This window comes from Ambystoma mexicanum, chromosome 8 (genome assembly GCF_040938575.1).
Source record: "Ambystoma mexicanum isolate Mex_15411 chromosome 8, UKY_AmexF1_1, whole genome shotgun sequence".
NCBI classification, from domain to species: Eukaryota; Metazoa; Chordata; class Amphibia; order Caudata; family Ambystomatidae; genus Ambystoma; species Ambystoma mexicanum.
The window spans coordinates 1,598,288,770-1,598,311,982 of NC_090929.1; the positions used below are offsets into that span (position 1 = coordinate 1,598,288,770).

Here is a 23,213-nt window from a genome sequence, read left to right on the forward strand (position 1 = left end):
CGCTAAGGAAATCTCTACGGGAGCACCGAAGGTGAGCCCAGTAGAGGGGGAGGACGACAGTGGCCTCCACCTCAGGTACGGAGTAGGGATAGGTCAGGCTGACAGCCTGGACTCCAAGGGCCTTACCCTTACACTTGGGGGTCACCCCTTCGGTGATCCAGAGCCCCACAATCCCAATAAGTGCCAGGAGTGTGGGGTACGGTACTGGGACCACTGGGACCCTGCTTTGCAGCAGGTGGACCACTACTCTTACTCCCACCAACAGACTTATCCCCACTAGGTTTTTTGGGTCTTCAGAGCAGAAGCTTTTGATTTTCCCGACTCTGACTGCTTTTGGGACTCCTCAGCTTTCTGAGAGTCCCTCTTTTCTTTGTCCTTGTCCTTGTCCTTCCCAGTGGATTCCTTAGGGGACACCCGGTGGGAGACCCACTTGTCAGCCAACCTAGCCAGTTTAAAGGGGTCCAAAATGTTCTGGGCAGCAACATACTGACGCAGCTCTGGTGAACAGACTTCTGAAAAATGCTCAAAAAACAAGAGGTGGGACAACTCAACAAACTTGGGGGGGGGCGCTAGAGAGCCTGACCAATAGGGCCGCGGGTCTGTGAAGCTCTCCAGCACCCGTGAATATTCGGACGTCTATCCTGCGGCTAATTGCTCTGAAGTAGTCATTTGTTCATGTGTATTGATCTTGTGTGCCGAGCCTTGGGGGAGGGAAGGCGGCATCGATCCGGTGCCTTTCTTGGGGAGACCAGCGGCGATCTCCGGCAGTTGGGGACTGCCGCATGGAGTGGAGGAGGGGCTGCTTGGCGGCAGATGAGACCGTGGTACGGAGGACTGGTGAGCGGAGGAGCGCCGGGTGCGGAGGTGGAGGGCTCTCTGGCCACAGCGGTGGAGCAGTGAGAGGGAGTGCGGGGCCCTTGGCTGAGGAGCTCCAGTGTGCGCTCTGAGTGAGGGAGCCCACCTGGTGACTGTGCAGCGGAGCGGCCCCGCGGAGCGGCTGCAGCAACCCTCTTGCAACGTGGCTCCGGTGAGTTGGGGAGACCCAAGATGGAGCAGTGATCTCCTGAGGACGTCTGTTGGCCTGTGACCGGCGCTCCCAGAGTGCTTTCCTGTGCGGTCCTCGCTGGCCGGAGCTGCCAGGGAGGGTGGAGGTGGCGCCGGGCGCGTGTCGGAGTTGCACTGGAACTGGCTGTGTCCTTGTGGAGTCAGTGGGGAGTGCAGCATTGTGGGAGACCGATGCGTGCATTTCTGCCAGTCAGCTGGGGGTGGAGGGGACTGGCGGGTCTTCTGATCTGCTGTGTGGTCTCGTTTTGCTGGCCCCCTCCAGCTCATAATGCTCTTCAGGATGTGGTGGTAATTTGTGGATCTCCTTTGGCAGTCTCTTAAACCTGAAAGGAAACTTGTCAGGATTCCCTGCTAAGGAATTAGGAGCAGGGAACGGGAACTGCGCTGGTTGCTGTGTTGGACTGGTGTTGTCCCTTGGAGGGGGTCCTTGCCTGCCTGTCAGCACGGCGGGGCCATACCTTTGGGATAACGCTAAGCTTCGGGAAGTCGGTGCTTTGGCACTGTTAGTTTGACCGTGGTGCCCGGTGCTGCCCCTGCCCATAGCTGTTGGTGGGGTCCGGTATACAGGGTGCTGCGGATTGGAGGTGGGAGTAATACTGGACAGAACCATTGGTTGGGAAGTGTTGAGTGATGCTTGGGGGCCCTCTGCTCCCCCCTTGTGTTGGGGGGACCATGTCGAAGGCGGGTAAAAGTGGCAAACATCAATCTAAGCTACATTTCAAAGTGTCTGCTCAGAGTAAAGCCAATGGGGCAATAATGGACGCACCTGATCTGCAAACACCGGAGTCTGAGATGGACCCTATTGTGGCTTTTCGGGATATCAAGGCCATGTTTGCACAGTTAGACTGGGATACAGTCTCTTGATGGGATGTTGGACACACTGACATGTAAGGTTGATCACATGCAGGTCCACCTGGACAAACATGGATGTTTGGATGAGGCGGAAGGGCAGATATCCGGCGTGGAGGATGTGGCAGCCTCAGTGTCGGCTGAAATGGCTGGAATGAGGAAGGCCTTGAAGGAGCTTAAGGAGAAGCAGGATGTTCGGCAGAAACCTGTGCAGTTCCCTTAGAGACCACTGCAAAAGATTTAGACTACAGGTGTTTGGCAGTAAACCCACTTGGTAGCAGTCTGTACCACACAGATTCACTTGGTAGCTGTGGCTGAGCAGTCAGACTTCCCTCAAGAAGAGTTAGACAGTATATAGAGTATACACAATAGGTACAGAGATACAGTAGCACAAGCAAACACTGACCAGAGCTTTGGTGTAAAAGTATATAGTTATTTATTTAAAGATACACTTGTAGATTACACTAGCACAAAGAGAAAAATAAATTCAGCACAGTCACTATTATATATATATACACAACCCTAATTACTTATTAGACAAGTCTTAATGAGAAACACCACTTATTTTCAGACAGAGGTGAGCGCTTAACATAAGATGGCACTCTAATAAGTTATTAAAAAGGCAGAGTTATGGAAGCACACAAATTTCAATACTTTTAAAAGAACCACAGTAAGGCAGGATAGGCAGAGTTCTACTGGAGAGCAAGGAAGTCAATTGCAAGGCCCACTCTTGGAGAGAGCAAGCAGAAGGGGTCCAGGTTCACACAGTGGGGTTATGCCCAAAGAGTCTTGTAGATAGTTTGCACACAAATTAAAGTCAGGAAAAGTTAGCAAGGTTGTTCCAGGCCAGCCCAGGTTAGAAAGTCGAGGCTTTACGGTCACCCGAACGATCTGTCGCAAGGGAAGCCAGGAGGGACAACAGTACCTTAAGTGTGAAGGAAGCTCCAGCGGGGGCAGTTGTTCCTGGCAGCGGGTGCAAGTCAGTGTTTTGCCCAGGGGAAGAGGAGGTCTCGCCGTGGAGGAAAGATCAAGGTCGTTGCACTGCCAGGGAAGAAACCAGCCACGGTGTTCTTCGGTTAAAAGGTACTACCCTTCTCTTTGTGGTAGTGGTAAGCCGTGGTATTCCGGTTGCCGGGGTGCTTGGCACGGGCAAGGCGGCAACGAGATGCTCCAGGAAGGTGAAAAGAAGGCAAAACTGGTTATCCCCACCAGTCAAAGGAAGAAGACTCTCCGGACTGTTGATCTCCTCTGTCGTCAGGAAAAGTGGTGAGACGGTTCAGCAGGGCTCCACCGGTGGTGTCGTTGTTACAGGTCGGCTCAGCTTCTCCCTCCTCGGATTCTTAGGTCCTGTGGCGACTTCTGAAGTTCCAGTCCCCAAAGCCCTGCTTTTATGCAGCAAACCCCCATTCATTCAGCCTAGCTGTCAATCAAACATGCTAAGTGGTGAGCCGGCCGGCTCACCACTTGGGCCAATCACACGAGTGCGACAAATGAACACCTCAAATCATGTTTAAGAGTGGGAGTAAAAGAGTCTCACTCTTAGCAGGAGAAAAAAATAAACCCTAAAAATCCAGCAAAGCTGCTGGGGGACTCACTAGGTTTGGGAAATTAGCCTTTACAGAGAATTCTCCCTAACACGGGAGGACCTCGAATCGAGGTCAAGAAGAAATAACATCAGAATTGTAGGCCTGGCAAATCGGCGGACCAGAGAGATATGGAGGCCCTGGTGGAAGGGATCCTGAAGGAGGCACTGGGCCCAGAGGGGTTTCCCCCGCTGTGTGTGGTGGAGAGGGCACATAGAATTCCCAGTGGGAGGAGACCGGTTCCTGGAGCTTCGCCGAGACCGTTGATAGCCCGTCTGCTGAATTACAGGGACACTGTACTCTGGAAGGCGAGGGAGAAGGGGAATGTCGCCTATAAGGGGGACACTATTAAGTTTTTCTCAGACAAGGTGCAAGCAGTCAGGAAGACATTTCTGGATGTGAAAAGGCAGACGAGGAACAGAAATTTGAAGTATGCGATGCTGTACCCGGCCAAACTTTGGGTGGAGCATAGAGGCAAATCACTCTTCTTCCAGACCCCTCAGGAGGCAGCATCCTTTTTGGATATGTTACCAGAGTCACCCAGGCAGTTGGTTTACAATGGTGCCTGATGTGGGGAGACGTGTGGGCATGTGCTCCGGGCAGGATCCTGATGGCTGTTTGGGTTTGATTCTTAGAGCAGTTATTGGAATACTCGGGGAAGGGTGCTGGAGGGTCGGGCTTGCAGCTACCCCTGTTGCGCAAACTGGTTGAGTGTATGTTGAGGGTGTTTAGGAGGCCGGAGAATTGGGGTTGCCGGTGGGGGAGCGGGGTGGATGATTTGGGGGGCGGGTTGGGGAGAGGGGTGGTGGTGCACCGACAAGTTGGGAAGTTGTTGGTAGGGGTGGTGGGTGAAGAATTACTAGCACGTGAGATACGATTCTTTGAGGGGTTGGTTGGCACACAGGCAGTAAGCTTTGAGATAGCTTACAATGATGACACTTAAACTTCTAACCTGGAATGTAAGGGGCCTCAACAGTCTGCCGAAAGGTGTTGCAATACCTGCGGCGTCACCAAATAGGGGTGGTCTTTCTCCAGGAAACCCACCTGACGGTGGACTCGGAATCTAGGTTTGGTAAATGCTGGGAGTGCCATAGGTATTTTTCTTCGTACTCTTCCTTTTCTAGGGGAGTGTGTATTTTAGTGCACAGCTCAGTGGGATTTCGCATGACCAGGTTTATAAAGGACCAGGTGGGGAGAGCGCTCATAGTACAGGGTGTTATCCAAGGGAGGCTATATACGTTGATTTGCTATTATGGCCCTAACTTGGACACGGTTGAGTCGTTGGAGTGGGTGGAGAGGCAGTTGGCGGATATGCCTGCAGGGGAGATTTTGTGTGCGGCGGATTTTAACACAGTTCGAGATCGGACAGGCCCTCATCCACATTTGTGTAGTAAGAGCTCTGTCAAACTCCGGGGCATGTTGGTGGTGTGGCGGCTAGCAGACATCTGGAGGGTGCGGAACTCTATGGCTAATCAATATACGCATTACTCGGCGCCGCACAACTCAGCTGCACGCCTGGATTACTTTTTGGTGTCCGAGGATCTCATGGGACAGACAACCGAGGTGGAGCTTTTGGCCCGCACTCTTTCTGATCATGGCCCGGTTTTAGTAGCTATCCGGTTGCGAGGGCGGTCCGTGGGGAGGGCCCCGTGGAGATTCAAGAGCGAGGAGCTTGGACAGTCTTTAGGGAGGAGTTGGGGAAAGCCATTGACAGTTTTTTTGAGATGAACGAGGGGTCGGTATCCTCGGTGGGTATCCTATGGGAAGGTTTTAAGTGTGTGATACGGGGGAATGTGTAGCTAAGGAGGCAGGTATATTGAAGAGAATACGCAAAGATTTAATGGAGAAAGAAGCAGAGATACGCGCCTTGCAGGTGGCGGTTCCTATCCCTTCCAAAACTCAGCAAGGCGAAATGAAGAGCCTTCAGGAATTTCACATGTTGGCTCAGCGGGAGATTAAATACATGTGGGATAGATTGGCCCCTCGAAAGTATGGTGAGGGTCAGGCTCCGGGACGATCGCTAGCCAGGGTAACACGTTTGAATACCTCGGGTGGCAGGGTGGCGGTAATTACAGATGAGGGAGGGACAGACCATTTTGAGGATGAGGCGATACTCCGAGTTGCATACATTTTATACTCGCATGTATGCTACTCAGTACCACGCTGCGCAGGCGGATATCGAGGCTTATCTCGACCAGGTGGGTTTGTTCTGGTGTTCGGAGAAACAGAGTGAGTGGTTAAACAGGCCGGTGACATTAGAGGAGGTGAAGGCGGCCATAAAGTCTTTACCTAATGGGAAATCCCCGGGTCCGGACGGCTTCACGGCTGAATTTTACAAATGCTTTGTTGATGAATTGGTGTTGTACATGCTGCGGGTATACCAGGAAGGCGGTGGCTGAGGGTTGGCTGCCGGAGTCTCTTAGGGAGGCTTTGGTGGTGGTGGTGGTGCTGTTGAAACCAGGGAAGCCTGAGGGAGATTGTTCCTCGTACCGCCCGATATCTCTGATCAACTCCGACAATAAGATCCTGGCCAAAATCTTGGCGTCGCGCCTGACACTGTTAATGCCAATGCTGGTATGGGCTGATCAGGCAGGCTTTATTCCTGGGCGGTCGACATCGGTCGGCCTTAGGCGAATGTTTGGGCTGCTGGCTGCCTTACCGAGCACGGACCCAGTTTTTGCGGTTTTATTAGATGCCGCTAAGGCTTTTGATTCTATTGAATGGCCGTTCTTATTTACGGTCCTGCGTAGATTGGGCCTGGAGCGGTTTTTCTTGTCCTTAGTGTCACTCCTGTATGATAAGCCGGTTGCAAGGGTGAGGGTCAATGGGCAGACGACCGCATTAATCCCGCTTGAGAGGGGGACGCGCCAGGGGTGTCCTCTGTCCCCTTTATTGTTTGCTCTGGCAATGGAGCCCTGGGCTGAGGGAGTGCGGGAGCTACATATTCATCGGGGGGATACAATTATTTACCCACAAAGTGGTGATTTCGCTATATGCGGATGATATGATCCTGTTCCTACGCCACACTGAGGTCAATCTAAACCCAGTTATGCTAGATATTCAACCATTTGGGGAGCTCTCGGGGCTAAAGGTGAATGTTGGTAAATCAGTGATATTTCCCTTGACGGACGGCCTGGTTCGTTTTCAGGATATATGGGGGTTTCAGTGGGATATGCTTAGTACGTGGTATTTGGGAATTACCTTAGCTAGGGATATGGGGGAGGTGTTCCGTAGTAACTATGGAATGGTGCTCCAGTTAGCCAAGGAAGCGATTCAGAGGTGGGCTTCGCTTCTGCTTAATTGGTTTGGTAGGGTTTCGGTAGTCAAGATGTCCATTCTCCCCCGGTTCTTACATGTGTTTCTTAATGTTCCCATTCGGGTGCCTAAAAAATACTTTCAAGATCTCAAGTCGGCAGTGCTTCAGTTCCTCTGGGCTGGGAAACGGGCGCGGGTTGCGTGGGATAGGCTTATTGCACCTGTCCGGGGGGAGGTTTGGCCTTGCCCGATTTTGAATTATACTACCATGTGGCCCAAGGCGCGGGTTGCGTGGGATAGGCTTATTGCACCTGTCCGGGGGGAGGTTTGGCCTTGCCCGATTTTGAATTATACTACCATGTGGCCCAAGCTAGTTATTTAAGATACTGGTATGGGATGGCAGCTGAGCACAGGCATGTTGAGATAGAGCGGTCAATAGAGAGGTCGGTTATTCTGACGGCTTGGACCTGCCCTGAGGGGGCCCGGACCTTGGTTGGGTTAACGTGTAGGGCTTGGTCCCTTCTTGAACATAAACCCAGGGGTAGTATACTTGTTTCGCCGGAACTCCCGGTCATATTTATCCGGGGTTGCCTGTGACCAGCGAGGCGGGTTACGTTGCCATGAAGTGGGTGGGGATCACCAAACTTGCATATTCTTTCCCGGATGGTACGTTTATCACCATTGATCAGCTGAGAGGCAGGGGGGGCCCTATCGGCGTTTGGATATATTTCTATATTTCAGGTTGCGAGTCGCTGCAGCGGCTTTTCCCGACCTTCCCTGAGCAGCCCCAGGTGGCACGGCTGTTGGACCGGGTGATAAAGGGGGACCTGGATCGGAAGATGCTCGCCAAACTGTATGCAATAGCTCTGGAGGGTAAATTGTCGACTGCAAAGTCATTACGGGAGGAGTGGGAAAAGCTGTTGGGCAGGGAGAATACTGGTGGATGTGTGGACGTACTGTTGTGAGGGTACTAGAAAGGGGGCAATTAACTCCAACTTTAAGCTCATTCATTTTAAATTCCTACATCACCATTATTCCCCGGCTCAATTGCATCAGTACTTCCCTCAAAGATCTGCAGCCTGCATTAGGTGTGGATATGAACCTGCGGGATTTCTCCATGTGGCATGGGAATGTGCATTACTTGACCAATTTTGGGTGGGGGGGTGTGTTTGCTGTGATTGGGGAGATCACGGGTCAACGGTTAACTCCGGACCCTGTAATGTGCTTGCTGGGGTACCCTGCTCGGGTACCGAAAGGGTTTCGGAACTGGTAAGCCTGCTGTTGATCCTTGCCAAGCGCAGGGTTGCTATGGGGTGGGGTAGGAGGACTATCCTGACAATTGCTCAATGGTCTCAGGACATTCTGTATTGCAATGATATGGAAGTGAGGTGGGGTGTTATGCAGGGCAGGGCAGGGGAGGGGTTGGGGTGACGACAGGTTGAGGATAAGGTACGATGTATAGGCATCCACATCTTATCAGGTGGCGGGGCGTCGGGCCCCTGTTTGTCATGGGAGCTCTCGAGTACATCCTCACCAGACTGAATGGCCCACACACTGCGTGGCATTTACTAGAATTGTGTGACCCCGGACGATTGGAATACTGGAGGAAGGAGAGAGAACACATTGGATTATGGCATTATTTTTTTTTTGTTTTGTTTTTTGTTTTTCGGTTGCTTGGACTTCCAGGACTGGCCGCTGTATGGCAAATACATTTCATTATCGCATTACGTGGTTTGTTGGTCATGTGCTTGGGTTCGACTCATGGGGTAGGGTTTACTCACCTGCCATGTAGGGGGGGGGTGGGTGGGGCAGGTTGGGATGGGTGTTGGGTTGGAGTTGTTGTTATATGAAATGTCAATAAAGAAAGTTTTTTTTTTAAAAAAAAAGTTTTCACTTTGTATCCATCAATCCACCCCATCATGTTCATGTGCGCAGCACTCACCCAGTCAATCCAAGACACATTCTCGTTTCTTAAAATCCCTGACCATTACACTTAGCCCAATCTCTCTTATCAACATTGTGAATTGCACAAGCCATTTCAAACACTTCAATCCATTGGAGGATATCAGAACCCTCCGCATACACACCAACCAAACCTTTCATAAACTTGGTTGCTGGGGACCTGACACTCAACTGGTTTCGCTGAAGTCTCCACTCGGGCTTTCTCTAACTGGATTCGCTGGCATTCAGTGTCCTTGTCTTTGAGTTCAAGATCCCTATTCTTGAGCTCCACTTGTTGAGCCAGCTCCTCCTTCTTAAACTCAGCATCTATTTCCAACTTGCGATGTTCAAAGGCATATTTCCTCCTTAATAACTCAAGCTCCAAGGAATTGCTGGGTTTCGGAACAGAGGCAGCAGAAATGGTGGCATTCCCAGAATCAGATTCGGCGACAACCCCCGGGGTAGAGTCCTCATTGGTTGCATCCCCCCTTCAAGAGTTTCACAATCGATCTGGTAGTCCACCAGGGCAGCTATCAGCTCAGCCCTAGACTTATCCACAAAGTCCAACTCCCTGGCTTCACAAGCACTCTGGAGAGCCTCTGAGCTCATCCCAGTCAATTTACCATTCTCAATAGATTCCATTGCTTGTAATGCAGTTATCTTGTACACAACTAAACCTTAATTTAACAAAGTGCAGATATCCTTCGTACAGCATTTTCATTGAGAACTAGCCACTGGCCAATGACAATTCTTTCTTGGTGAATAAGACCTGGTGTGCACTGTGCAAGCCGAGCACTGGCATTCATGCTATGGGCGAGTGACTTTTATGCCTGGCGTGTAGCTTGACATCCCATAAATGGTCTAACCCCAACACCAACACAAATGTTTGAAAGAGTTTGAGTGTTAAAGGAGTTTTATGAGCTGAACTAGTTTGAAAACCTCATCGCTCAAAGAAAGGGTTTGGGTGTTTGGAATGGTTGGCTTAGTAGAGTTTTGGGCACCTTGGGTAGATTGAGCACAGGTGCTCTGAAAATGTGTCATTACCTTTTGTGGCATCAGCTTTGTTGAATTTTGTTACAAGAGTTCTTCTAATTTGTGGCTAATGCATTTAGAACCAACAAAACGCATTTAATGAGAAAGTAGTGAGCATGTTCTGGAGCCAAGTAGGGTGCATCGTGAAATGTGTGGTGCAACTTTGAATGAGGGCAAACGCGGCCTTTAATTCAGCCGAGGAGGTACATAATGTTTTTCTTTTATTTCCAATATAACGAGCCCAATGTAAAAGGGTCTAAGTGGTGTTAAAGACCCAGAAATGACCCAGACTGTTTCGAGCTCGGAGACGAACTGTCAGTAATTGTTCCCTTTATCTTCTCCATTAGCTCGAGCAGATGGACCTGGAAGTGCGTGAAATTCCAGCGCCCAGCCGGGCAATGTACGGCAACCGGATGAGGAGCTACAAACAAGAGCTCAGCAAGCTGGAAGTGGATTTTGTGAGTTTATTTAATCATCTATACTGAAGTGGCACTTCCCAACCTGGGACTTCACTCAATATCTCGTCCATATATTCTGCACCACCGCTGTAATACGTTTTGTAGGAGTGTACAGCACCATCTGTATGTAGTGTGTTCTACTCGTGTGGTTAGGCAATGTTATATGATGGCTAGTGTAGAATGAACATGGAATGTTACAGTGGAATGTGGAGCGGGCTTGGCGAATCCAGAACGTGGGAGACGTAGGAGTTCAGTTGTTGTTTGGAGATTAGAGATACAAGTATTAACATAACGGGCTCTGGTGTATACATAAATGAAATGAGGATACATGTATATAACGGTGTGCAACCCGAAAGTTGAAGCGCAAATAAACCTTTTCTGTCTTGACATGGCTTAGACGTTCCGTTGGCGCAAACGAGGGCGGCGTTTGAGTAGTCTTTAACACTGCACTGGAGCTGGGCATTGCTTGGGCTGCCTCTGGTCCCAATAATAAGCACCCGACGCGATTTCCATTAGGAGTGTAGTTCGCTTCGGGACACTCGTGCTAGTGTCTAGTGGAGACCTTCACGGAGCCAGCTGTGGCATGCATGCATTTAGGGATTTGAGAAGTCCGTGAACACGAAGGCTTTCCAAATGAGTATGTGCAACTTGATACTCAATAATTTTTTTTTTTTGTTTGTTTTTTTTACTGCACCAAACCAGCAAAGCATTAGTTTGAGAAAGCCTTGGATGGTGTGTTGTCTGTCGTGTTGTGCCCCCGCAAGTGGTACCGAGACCTCGGTCTGCTGGAGGAAAGAAAATGAGCAAGGGCAAGAGCAGAGGATGGGTGGGGAGCGGGAGGGTTGCTGTAGGGGAAGGATGTTTTGAGATGGCGCGGATGCATGTTCGTCATGTTAGGTGGGCCATAATTCTGTAATGGGTGGGAGGCGTAGAAGTCCTAAAGTGTTCTCATAATTGCATTGGGTTTCGAAGGCAGATTTGGAGAACTATTAATGAGTTCTCGTTTCGTTGCTTGCTGATATACTATTATATTGAGTGTTGTGATCAATAAAATTACCAACCAGCCCATTGTGGTGTATATTATGTGCCAGAAGAGGAAAGGGTCCATGCTTGAATTACAATCATTGTTAATTTAGTAGAAAACAAGCAGACCTATTTATCAAATATAAACATCTGTAGTCATTCATATGTTCCCAAAAGGATCTTTGATTTCATGCAAAGCTGCTAGGAATCCACTTTGATTTGTCTGTCTCTCCTTTCTGATAGGAATGTATTCAGTCAGGGCAAATTACTCATTTGGTGCATTGTTTATACACTGAGTTGCTGTTTTACTTGTATACAAAGCAACCAGAGAAATGTGTTTATACGGGGGAAGCAGACGAGGTACAGAGCGCCATTTGTGATCCAAGTACAATGTAATGCGACTGTATTCTATAGTGTGGCACTTGGTCATGCAAGCGAGGGAGCTCAGGGTTAATGGGGATGGAGTAAAGTGCAAAGTAGGAACCGGTAACCCTGATATGCTTTGTTCAAATAAGTAGCACCCGTTCTCTGTGGGCAGTGAGATTCAGCCTGAGGTGGTTTAGGCTATGTGGGGTTTGTGTAGGGATTGGGTAGACCCAGCCCTACAAATAAGGGGTGCATCGGTTATTTTTACTGCCTAAAAATAGGCAAATACTCTAAACTAACACATGACCTTGAGCCCCTGCTTTAACTTGCATAGCTCCATGGATATGTTTGGACCAGCAGTGCACATAGTACCACAGGAAGAAATTGCTATAATTACTGCCTGATGGAAAGACGTAAAAATGTACTTTCTGTATAATGTGCATGAATAACTAGGTGCAAAGAAATTATTATTACAAAAACATTTCCGTTTCCCAGGTACAACCTATTTTTACACGATTATTATACTCCCATTGGGAATTGGACTTACATTTTTACTTCCTAAAAAGGAGTGACGTACTCGCACTTCAAAATCTTATCTGGAGGACTGGGTAGACCCAGGCATAGTTCTGCTGTTGCTTGCTATCTGGTCCCATAATGCAAACATGGTTTGACCTGATTAGAGGGGCTGTCGGAGTTGCCACGCATCCGGATTTAGACCGGACTGACTGTATTTTATATCTGTGTCCGGTCCGGTTTACACAATAAATCCAGGTTTTGTATCTCTCCCGTGAGTCAGTCTGTTTACTCAGAATCCAGGGATATAGCCAGCGCTGGTCAATGGGTTGGCTCTTGCCAAGTCTGAGATCCGACAATGAGTGCTTTAAGTGGGGTGAGAAAGGAGGGCCCTCATTTGGAGATGTGGCTTGCATGATGGGCGTGGTCTAAGACTTGGTAGACGTGTCCTCCAGAAGAACATGTAAAAATGGTCTGGCCTACGTAACTAAGTGCATATCGCAACAGTCTGCTTGGTATGTTCCATAACAAGTCAAAGCTCGATGTCCTTATTTATTGGACCCTTAGCTGGGGTTATTGACAAAAGGTTAGGCGTTAAGGTACATTGGGTTCATTAGCAATGGGAACACTCGTGCCAAATTTGCGAAAATGTCATCGCTGTTTTGAAGCCTAAAATGACTTCTAAAAAAACACACTCTTGCATGACACATGGTTGACTATGTACTTGTAGGTCCCTTCTACGCATACTCTATGAAGAGACAGCACTGCTGACAGAGGAGCACCTTCACACTCTGTGTTCAGCAGTGTTCTTACTTAAGCAATTGTCAAACAGATACCCTTAACTTAAGTCCATCTCCAACACAGACTTAGAGATTGTGAACTGGGAGCCCAGACTATCTTCCTTTTAAGCCAGAGTGCAACTTCTTAAAGTATTGCCCCACCATTGCAAGGGAGACCATAGCAAAAAAGGAAACTGAAATGCCAGGACAAACGTTATGCAGAAGGATCTGTGTGATTTATTCACTGCAACATTTTCCGCGACGTTAATGTCCGCATTTAAAAGTAATTGTTTTTTTTTAAAAAAAATTCCTGGGTCAGCTGCGGGGTTGTCCCCCGCACCCCCTACTCACTATACTGTAAAATATGGTGAGCACGGTGTTGCGGGGGACACCCCTGCATCCCCGCAGCCTTTTTTAATTGAAATGTTTTTTATTTTTATCGACCCCACCAAAATATACATACCACCAGCGATTCGAACTTTTAGTAGTTAGAACTTTTGGTGTTATGCTTTTTAAAGGTCTTTTGGTGTGGTCGGTAATTTTAACTCAGTCATTTCGTCCTATACCTTTTTTTTTTTTTTTTAAGGGTCAGGTCTGGCCTGGCTGCCTGGTACTGCAACCTCCTCCCGCAACCCCCCACGAGGGGTAGCCAGAGGAAGTTTCAGTTTGGGAGAGGGAGACGCTATGCCTGGCAGTGACACTTTTTGAAGCTGCCATTACTGACAGAAATGCCAGCCAGCCAGATGGTTGTGTTAACTGAAACTTGTTTGTGCGACGCTGTGGCTGGCATTACTGTCAGTCACAGCAGCTGTCTTTGATCATGGCAGTGCCGGCGGGCACAGCTGCAATGGGATAATATCCAGCTGTGGTGTGGGCTTGGCCCGGCTGGCCCCAGCCCACTTATAACCCTGCTGGCAATCTTTGTCTCCCCGGATCTGAAACCCAGCCTGCCTTGGCCCTGATGAGCAGTTCAGATGGGACATGACCGGGACACCTCTCCCATTTGGCACCCTCATCTGAGAGTGCCGAACGGGAAAGGTGTCTTGCTGGCAGGACAATGAGGATACTACTGCTCAGCACCCTTATTGTCCTGGCAGGCTGGTCCGGACCTAGGCGTGGCACCCCCTGCTGCAAAGCGTTCAAAACAAATACCCTCCTCCCAGCGGCCATTCAGACCCTGCAGGCCCTGTAAGTGCTGCCTTTCACTTCCTTTCTTCAAGCATGGCATTCAGAGTGGTAGTGATTTACAATTTATGGCCCATTAAAGAGATCCTTGTTTTGAGCAAGATGTTAACATTTCTGTTTTTAAGAACTGCAAAGGGACTTTTTTTTATTGCGAAGTCAACGCAAAGCACCAGTTATTTGCCTACATCTATGCCGAAGACAATTAATCCTACCCCCAAACCTATTTGTCATCTGCCTTATTTTCACATTCTCCTATTTATTACACTAAAGTTTTTTTTTAGGTACAATGTAACATTTTGCTCAAAATCTCTCTATCATATATATATATATATATATATATATATATATATGGAAAGAGGGGAGGAGAAGGCGAATCGCACTCCCGCAGGCACAAACATGAATGCCAGGTTCAAGAAGGTTCGGAAAAAACAAACAGACACAGTATAGGAATTACTGATGTCTTTAATGTTTTAATAAAATAAAAACCAAACGCATTGTGCAAAAAGCAAGTACACGATACATAGCAGCACATAGAAGACAGAACAACAACAGGACGCCTAGGGGCAGCAGCCTGCAAACAACGCGTTTCGCGCTATACTAAGCGCTTGATCACGTACATACACATTTTTTTTTTGTTTATTTTTTTCAATCATGGCCTGTGGTAGCAGCCATGTAGTTATGGTTAAGTTGCTAAACCCTTAGGAAGAGCACTTTTAGGGCGGCTTATAACTTCGCTCCCCCTGGACATTTGGTGGGATTTTGTCAAGGTGGGGCACAATTAGAGGAGGGCTCCAATATAATGTAAAGGTTTATAAATGAGGTGCAGTTTGACGAATCTACACTTATTTTGGCAAACTGATAATAGATCTAGATATAAAGGTTTTAGCGAGGTTTGGTGGGATTTTGTCAAGAGGGGGCAAAATTAGAGGGGGGGTCCCAAAATATTGTAAAGGCTTATAAATGTGGTGGAAAAATCTACACACTTTGTGGTAAAGTGTTTCGAAATTGGGATAGGTTTGAAAGGGAAGAAAAATGTGCTTGTGGTAATATGGTCATAGGGTTGTCTTTTTGCATTCTGCAGGCTGCCATGGAAAGCGAAGAGGGGCCCTGTACGGAACCATGCCTTCCCTATCCATGGTGGCCGTCTTGGAAAAGGATTCTCCTTCCTACACATGGACGCCACAGGCGTCCCGGTGTAGGAAGAAAAATCCTTTTTTTTTTTTTTTAATTTATTTTTTTTTTAGCACCCAGGGTTCCCACATTGGGAAACTAGGGTGCTAATGGCCTTCATCCCCCATTACAGGTGCTGGAATGGGGGGGGGGGATAATGGTCCCGAGACCTAGTTATCCACTCTCGCTTCGCTTGGGCTGATAACTTGGGCTGCCAGGCCGGTATCCACCGTTCCATCCCTGCAACAGGGGATAAACACCACAATATTGCAATTAGCATAACACAAAATGCAAATGGAAATGTTGGAAAATCTTATTGAGTCTATATACTTTACTGAGAAATATAAAGTAGATCAAGTCTGTTTATTCTTTATTCTTTAGTTCTTTTTTTTTAACTGTGAAAGGTGGTTCCTAAAGGAACATTTCTGTTATTGTTTTTGGATGCATTTCTTTTTTTGGCAGTAGAGATTAGAACAAAAGGTGGGGAGGGAAATGAGGGAAGAGGCACCAAACACGAATATGGAGGGGCAGGTGGAAAGGGGAAAATCAATCACAATGCGTGTGTGCTATTTCTAAGGTAGGGGGCAGTGTTTCTCATGCACCTTGATTACAGCAGTGGTGGTGTCTCTTGGCGAGAAGGGATGGCATTAGCTGATTCCATTTTAAGATAAATAGCACTTTTGCTAAAAGTATGTACTGTGTACTAGATTGGTAATGGATCTGTAGGAATAGGTATTGAAGCTGTGCAAGGGAAATTTTGAAGTTGAAAGTTCCTAGATCCTGATCGGCAGATTTCCCTTTCAGAGATGGAATTACCTGCATCATTTTATTAATTCATAAAAATCAACAAAAGCCAGGGCTTTCACGCCATTGCCAGATGGCAATTCCTCACAGCCTACTCTGGCATTTAACATGTTTATTTTTCCTTCAATTAATAAAGTACACCGACCCGCTTCAGTAGTAATGTCCCCAAAATCGCCCCAGTGGAAAAACTATTTTTTTTTTCTTGGTGGCCAAAACAACGGTGCCGTGCCCGAGTATGCCACGCATTCTATGTGTTCACCCACATGGATGAACGTGAAAAGCTTCCTTGCAAAATCTTCCGATTGGAAGTGCGTTCAAACTTTGTATTATGCTGCCACTCTGTGGTGATCTGTGGACTTGCACATGTGCCTTTTTTCTTTTCAACTGCTTTAAAAAAGAGCAATTTTGTGGATGGGAGGGAGCATGTTTGCCTCGTTACGGACACCACATCTGCAAATGTTTCCTAATAATTATATTCACCATAATCTTTGCACACAGGGTTTTTAGTTACCAGCTAATTTAGCATTGGAACTAGTGTCTAGAACTCCAGCCTTTGAATTCTAAAATAATTTAGGAAGGCTGAAAATGACTTTTCACTAAATGATATAACATACGCTTTTTGACCATGGAACAATAAAGAGCTGACCTGATTCTGGCGAAGTGGGATCCAGTGACTGTACAGCTGCTCATGTATCAACATGTGAATGTTGCCAGATGAATAAATGACACTGATCTTTTAATTTCTGGAAATGTTATTTTTAAAATGTTTTAGAAAACCCTTCTAAAAGCTTTATTTTACGCTTTGAACGCTAGTGAATCCTTGGAATAGCTCAGTTAAGAGCCTACAGCACTAGCTGCAGGTTTTACGTAAATCACTGTAGCAGGCACATTAACCCATCAAGCAAACGTTCCAAAATAATCACATGGTTAAAAGGTGAGTGATTTTATGTCAACTTTATAAAACGCAAACCAATAACAGAATGGTCTGTTGCAATTTTATTTCAAGGCATACCCTGACTTGAGACTTTTTTTCTCCCCTCAATCCTCCTAGCCTTGTGCAGGAGCTGGCCTATTATTTAATGTCCCCATGTTATCTGTATTGTTGTACTTGTTAGGCATATCATAGAGCAATATTATAGACATCCTGCTCCCTTACACAACAGTGAAGTTTGTTTCCCAAAGAAATGAAGAGCCACCAGTAGCAGGCTTGAAGTTTGATGCAGGCATAGAGGCCAAGAATGCTAGTAAAATGGCTCTCGCTGCTGTGATCTGTGTGTGATCCGCAGGTCGCAGGTTCGAATCCCTGCAAGGCAAACTTAGTCTTTCGTGCTTCCGAGGTTAATAAATGAGCAGCAACTTCAGTCGAGTGATATTGTGTGTAATGTTCGATGTAAAGCACTTTGGAGAAGGCGCTATATAAATAACTCATTTGCTAAATAGCAACTGTGAATAATTAATGTGTAAATCGCACTTGAAGATGATTAGCTTTATAGATCTGCAAAGAGGGGATTACATTCCAAGAAAACCTAAAGCATCGAGAAGCGGTCCCATAACGTGGCGGCCACCTCATCAAGTACTGGCTGTTCATTCAACAGCGTTTTGTATTCTGGGACTTGTAATGTCGCTTTTTTGTAATGTTTGTACCACTAATCAAAGCAAATTGGCATTGGATTAAAAGCAAATGCTGCCCACTTGTCAGCTTCCTTCACTCCACTCCCTCCTTACTCTAAATGGTGGTTGTGAAGCAGGAATGTATAAAGAAACAGTGCTTGCTTTTTTGCATTATTAAAAAACGGTGTCCAGCCTATTATCTTGCATATCCGTAAATAAAATGTGCACTTCTGGAAAAACCTTGTTTTGCTTTCAAACAAGCAGGCAGCTTCGTAGGTTTCTTTACGTAGTATGGAGTGGACCTTGTTTTGCAAATGAACCAAATAGCTTCGGAGACTTGTCTGGGCATGCCTTTTAAAATGCATATGAACTATCAAAAATAACAGCCCCTACCGTTACCACTTTGTATGAAGAGTTGGAGCTTTGCACATGAAAAGGTCACTTACGGTGAACTTGCTCCATGATTTTACATTAATTGATTTCCACTAGGTGCCCCTTATCTGACAACAGAGCTGTACATCACGGTTCGATTGAACACTGCATGAAGCCAATTCAGCTCTGGCTCACACCTTAAAACCCAAGCTGTTTGACTGGCTTCTGTGTATTCAAACTCTGAATGGTGTCTCAGGACACAGATATAATCTGGATCAATTGGAAATGAACACACATCGATTCTAAATGAGTTGAGAACTTAAATCAATTTTCATAAAGAACTCAACGATATTCTGTGGAAAGATCTTAAATCCACACTAGTACAGTCGAAGTCTAAAAATGAGAAGGAAGATGCAGTATTCAAGATGCACCATTCGATGGTGAAGACAAACCCACTATCCACCTCAGCGATGGACAAGTTTTTGTGATTGGCCCAAAAGACAATTGTAAGAAACAAAATCCAGAAAAAGTAAATGTTGAATCCTAAACAAAGAACGACGAAAAAAGGAAGGAATACGAAAAACCCAAGGAGCGCAGAGGAAACCAAAAAACCAAGCAAACATTGTTTTTTCAAAGCCTTGAATAAGATCACTGACTTGGACACATTGAAAGAAAGGAAAAACGTATTAACTATAGAGGAGACAACTTCTAAGCAGACCGGTAAAAAGAAAAATATAAGAGCAGTTGACCTCCAAGATTGCATAGAAGTTAAAGCAAGCACCGCCAGCAAACGGATCCAAAACAAGAAATTAGTACTGGTTGCTAAACTATAGAGCAGAGGGTTGAACCCAAGTTGTGGTAAAACCGGCCTGTTTAGCTCCCATCTTTTGCAAGAAAAACTGTCCAAAGTCTGAAGTGTCGGAGGAAGCTGAAATCTCAAACACATTTTTTAGAAGCCTTTTTGGTACCAGTAGACGGGTCTATTAACAAGAATCGATCAAGAATGGCTTGTCTCATTATGGAAAATATGACCAAACCATCTGCCACTAACAAACCGACACCCAAACTATGCCTTAGCCTTAACTATGGCAAGCAGCTCAAGTCATGGGCCGAGCGTAATGAGATCCTCGCCAGACAACAAGCAGGCTTCCGAAAGGACATTTTAACAACACTTAATGGCCTGATTCTTTACACAGTAAAAGATCTTGGTGCATGTAATAAATCAAAACCTGCATACATTGCCCTGAGTGATCTTGCAAAAACTTTTGACTTGGTGAACCGGGGCAAACTGTGGACCAAACTCCGAAAATGGGGCATTCCAGAAGGTTTGCTTGTTATCATGATAAAACTGCACCCTCCAAGTCAGACTAAACCTAAAAGGAGAACTTTCGTCCAACATAGCCACCATTAGTGGCAGCAAATAGGGCTGTATCTTTGCCGCGTTTCTTTTTAATCTCTATTTAGCAGATTTGGCTAACTTTACACAAACACACACACACACAATTCATTTCCTAGAATACGCTGGTGACATAGCCTTGATTGACCACACTCAGTTGGACTCCAACATCTGATGAAGGCTATGGAACAATATGCAAGTGAGAATGAGCGAATTATCAACACTTTAAAATCAACCCTTCAAAATCAAATATCATGATCTTTGGAAACCCATCAAACAGATGGAAAACACCCATATGGCATATGAAAAACCACATTCTGCTGATTGTTAAAAAAAAAAAACAATATCTGGGCTTTACCCTCCCAGCAAACCAGTCACTTAAAGATCTGACTGATGATCTAGAGCTAAAAGTGTCACAATACACAAGTTAGTTGAGAAAATTGCTGGTCTCCCTATATATATTTTTCACTTTTGCCCCAGCTAAATTCCTACAAAGGAAAAGCGATTCCAGCAGTACTTTATGGGATGGAAATCGGTCCTAGTTACCGCAAGTATAACTGGACCCTTGTGGAACGTCGTATATGGAAACAAACTTTCACTCATGTCCCCCTCGATAGAATATTTAAGATCTGAATTGGGTTTTCATTTGCTTCAATCACAATTTAAATGGAAAATACTACTGATTTATAGATCGATCATCGATCCATGTAAACACTCATTGTACGAAAATATAAATGACCATATGGGATCTGACAAAAGTATATTCTTGTCCAAATTACAAAGATACCTATCAAATCCTTCTGAACTGTAAAGTATCAAGGGGATATCCTCATTTCCAATCTAGATAAAGCTAAGCAAGCCCTAGTTATAGCGGATTGCATCACAACTAGACTGTCTTTGTAATCTTAGAAGCACTAAAATATTTACAGTGTGAGAAGCCAAGCAAATATGTATTGACATACTGAGGATTTCCAAACCCTCAATGACGTGCAGAATTACTTTTGCTTTCTGTTAAATTTGGTGAAAACTAAATGAAACCGGCAGAATATGGAAAAACCTAGAACACAAAAAAGCAGAATGCAATCTATTTGGCGAAGGGTACATCCAAGATATATAACGCCTCCTAATTACCTGTTCAGCCACACTCCCAAAAAGAGAAAAATATTTTGCTAGGTTTGTCCACCATAATGAGTGGCTAAATACCCAAGATTTCTGGCATAGGCTGTCTTCAGGGATGGAAATCTAATCTATTGAGCTTCTGAAATTGCCAAATGAAATTGGTCTTAAAGGGCTCTCCTTGAAAGAGAAGAGGAGTACTATCTCACATAATTTCCTTATTTAACTAGTGCCATCATTTTATACTTCCTTGTATGTTCTTTTTTCCTTTTTGTTTTATGTAATTTGAAAAGAACCATGTAAAAAGAGTCTTATGTATGATTATAGGAACAATTAAAAGAAACATAAAAAAATGTATTAAAGACTCTGCAAATAATCTCCTTTTTTTTATATGCATCTAAACTGTGTGATCCAAAGTGTGTAGGAGGGAAATATGCGTTCACTGTTAGCATGCCCATGTTTGTTTGTTTATTATTTGTAATGCGCCGGAATACCCTAGGGTAACAAGGCGCAGCAGATACAGGAATTTGTGAAGCTTAGTTGCAGACAATAAGATATATACATGGCATATACACAATAATAATGGAGGAGAATGTACATGTATGTCCAATACGTATGTTTAGACAGAGGCTGTTTTCAGCCAAGACATCATCTTAGAACGGAAATTTTGGTAGGGTAAGTCCATTCTAAGAGTGGGTGGTAGGGAGTTCCACAGTTTAGCCGCTTTCACTGGGAAACTATTGCCTCCTATGGTTGTGCGTTTGTAGTGAGGGACGGAGGGGCAGTCTCTGTATGCTGTCCTTATTGGTCTCAAAGGTGTCTGTCTGTAAAATCTGTCAATCAGGTAAATGGGGGCCGCGTTATTGAGGGACTTGTGGGTGAGTGAAGCAGTTTTTAGGGAAATTTTGTCTATGATGGGGGTCCAATTGTTCTGCTGGCTATGTGCTGTGATGTGGTCTCTTCTTGAGATGCCCAGGGCCGCTCTTGGTGCATTGTTCTGGAGGATTTGTAGCTTACTGGTGGTGGCTTTGCAGGACCCCAGATAAAGCGCGTTACAATAGTCTAAGCTGGATAGTATGAGGGTCAGGCAGCTGGTGTTTGATAGAAAAGGTTTGGCTGCACGGATCAATTTACATGTGTAAGCCGTGGAGGAGGCTAGTGAGTTCACCTGTCTGTTGAAGGAGAGGTTGGAATCCAGGTAGAAGCCCAACGTTTTGACTTCGTGTCCCACTCTAATAATGTTGCCATCGATCAAGAAGAATGAGTAGGCTGGACTTAATTTCTTTAGGCTGGCAGTGGTACCCAAAGTGATGAGTTCAGTTTTATTATCATTCAGGCATAGTCCATGAATGGCTATCCATGCCTGGATGATGATGTAAACCCTATTCACCAAGGCCAAATCCTTTCCATAATCTCCAGAAAGCTGAAGGAGGATCTGGGTATCATCTGCATAGTTAGTGTAGGTGATACCGAGATGATCCAGATCATCGAAAAGGGGCTTGGTAAATGTTATACAGTGTAGGGGAGACACAGGAACCCTGTGGTACGCCACAGGTGATGGGTATGGGGTCTGCAGCATCTGTGGGTGAGAAAACCCTCATGGTTCTGCCATTAATGAAAGATCTGATCCATGTAATGGCCTCGGGGGAGAAGTGGGTAGCCGTATGTAGGTGAGTGCATAGGACCGAGTGGTCGACCAGGTCAAATGCTGCAGAGAGGTCGAGGAGGAGGAGTAAGGCTGCTTGGCCATTGTCTCTGAGCAGATCAATTTGTGTTTTGGGGTCAATAAGAACTGTCTCTGTCCCGTGTTGGGGTCGGAAACCTGATTGTCTGGCTCCTAACAGGTGATGTTTTTCCAGGTGCTTCTTTATTTGAACATAGGCGACCTTGTCCAGGATTTTCAGGAGCAATGGTAGTTGTTATAGGTCTGTAATTGGTAGGGGTAGCTGGGTCAAGTGTAGGTTTTTTTTAGTAATGGTAATACCCAGGATTGTTTTAGATTGGTTGGGATCGACCCAGTGGAGAAGGAGGCATTATTTAGCTTTGTGATAAATGGGGAGAGATTGCGGGCAGCGTCTTTTATAAGCTGTGCTGGACAAAGTATCCCTGGCAGTTAGAGGGCTTCAGGGACAAGATGATTTTTTCAACCTCGAGTGTGGTCACTTTGGTGAAGTTGAATTGGGTATATTCACTTGTAGTCTGCTTCACGGGTAACTTGGACAAGACAGAGTTGTTCAAGGATGCTTTTTTACAGGATATTTTATTTTGTAGAGTAGCGATTTTGTTCGCTAAGGCATTTTGGATTTCGGTGCACCAGTTCTTGTCTTTAATGCAGGTGTCTAGTGGTGCTATGGGGGTTTCAACTTCTTTCAGAATAGAGAATAATTCCTTCATGTTTGAACTAGCTTGGGAGATACGGGAGTCAAAGGAGGTACGTTTTGCAAGGAGGATTTATTTTTTATATACGACTGCTAGTTTGGTGAGTTTGATTTTATTAGCTACTGATGGGTCTCTTTTCCAGGCGGTTTCACAGTTTCTTTTTTGCTGTCTTAAGTTTTTGAGGAATGGTGTGTACCATTTGTTCAAGTGCTTTTTGGGATTGCTTGGCCGGAGTTTAAGAGGGGCGATTAAGTCCAGGGAAGTGGACATAATTTTGTTATATTCCTCAACCAACGTCTCAGGATCCAGGTTGTCG

At 45.9% G+C, this 23,213-nt stretch overlaps 1 protein-coding gene across 5 annotated transcripts in view; it reads left to right on the forward strand.

Moving 5' to 3' along the window:
• Positions 1-23,213, forward strand: part of VTI1A (vesicle transport through interaction with t-SNAREs 1A) — a 1,940,034-nt gene that overhangs the window by 233,466 nt on the left and 1,683,355 nt on the right. For all 5 annotated transcript variants that reach the window (XM_069611796.1, XM_069611795.1, XM_069611794.1 and 2 more), the window contains exon 3: positions 10,073-10,183. In XM_069611796.1, the coding sequence (XP_069467897.1) occupies positions 10,073-10,183 (111 nt within the window). The remainder of the gene's footprint in view (positions 1-10,072; positions 10,184-23,213) is intronic.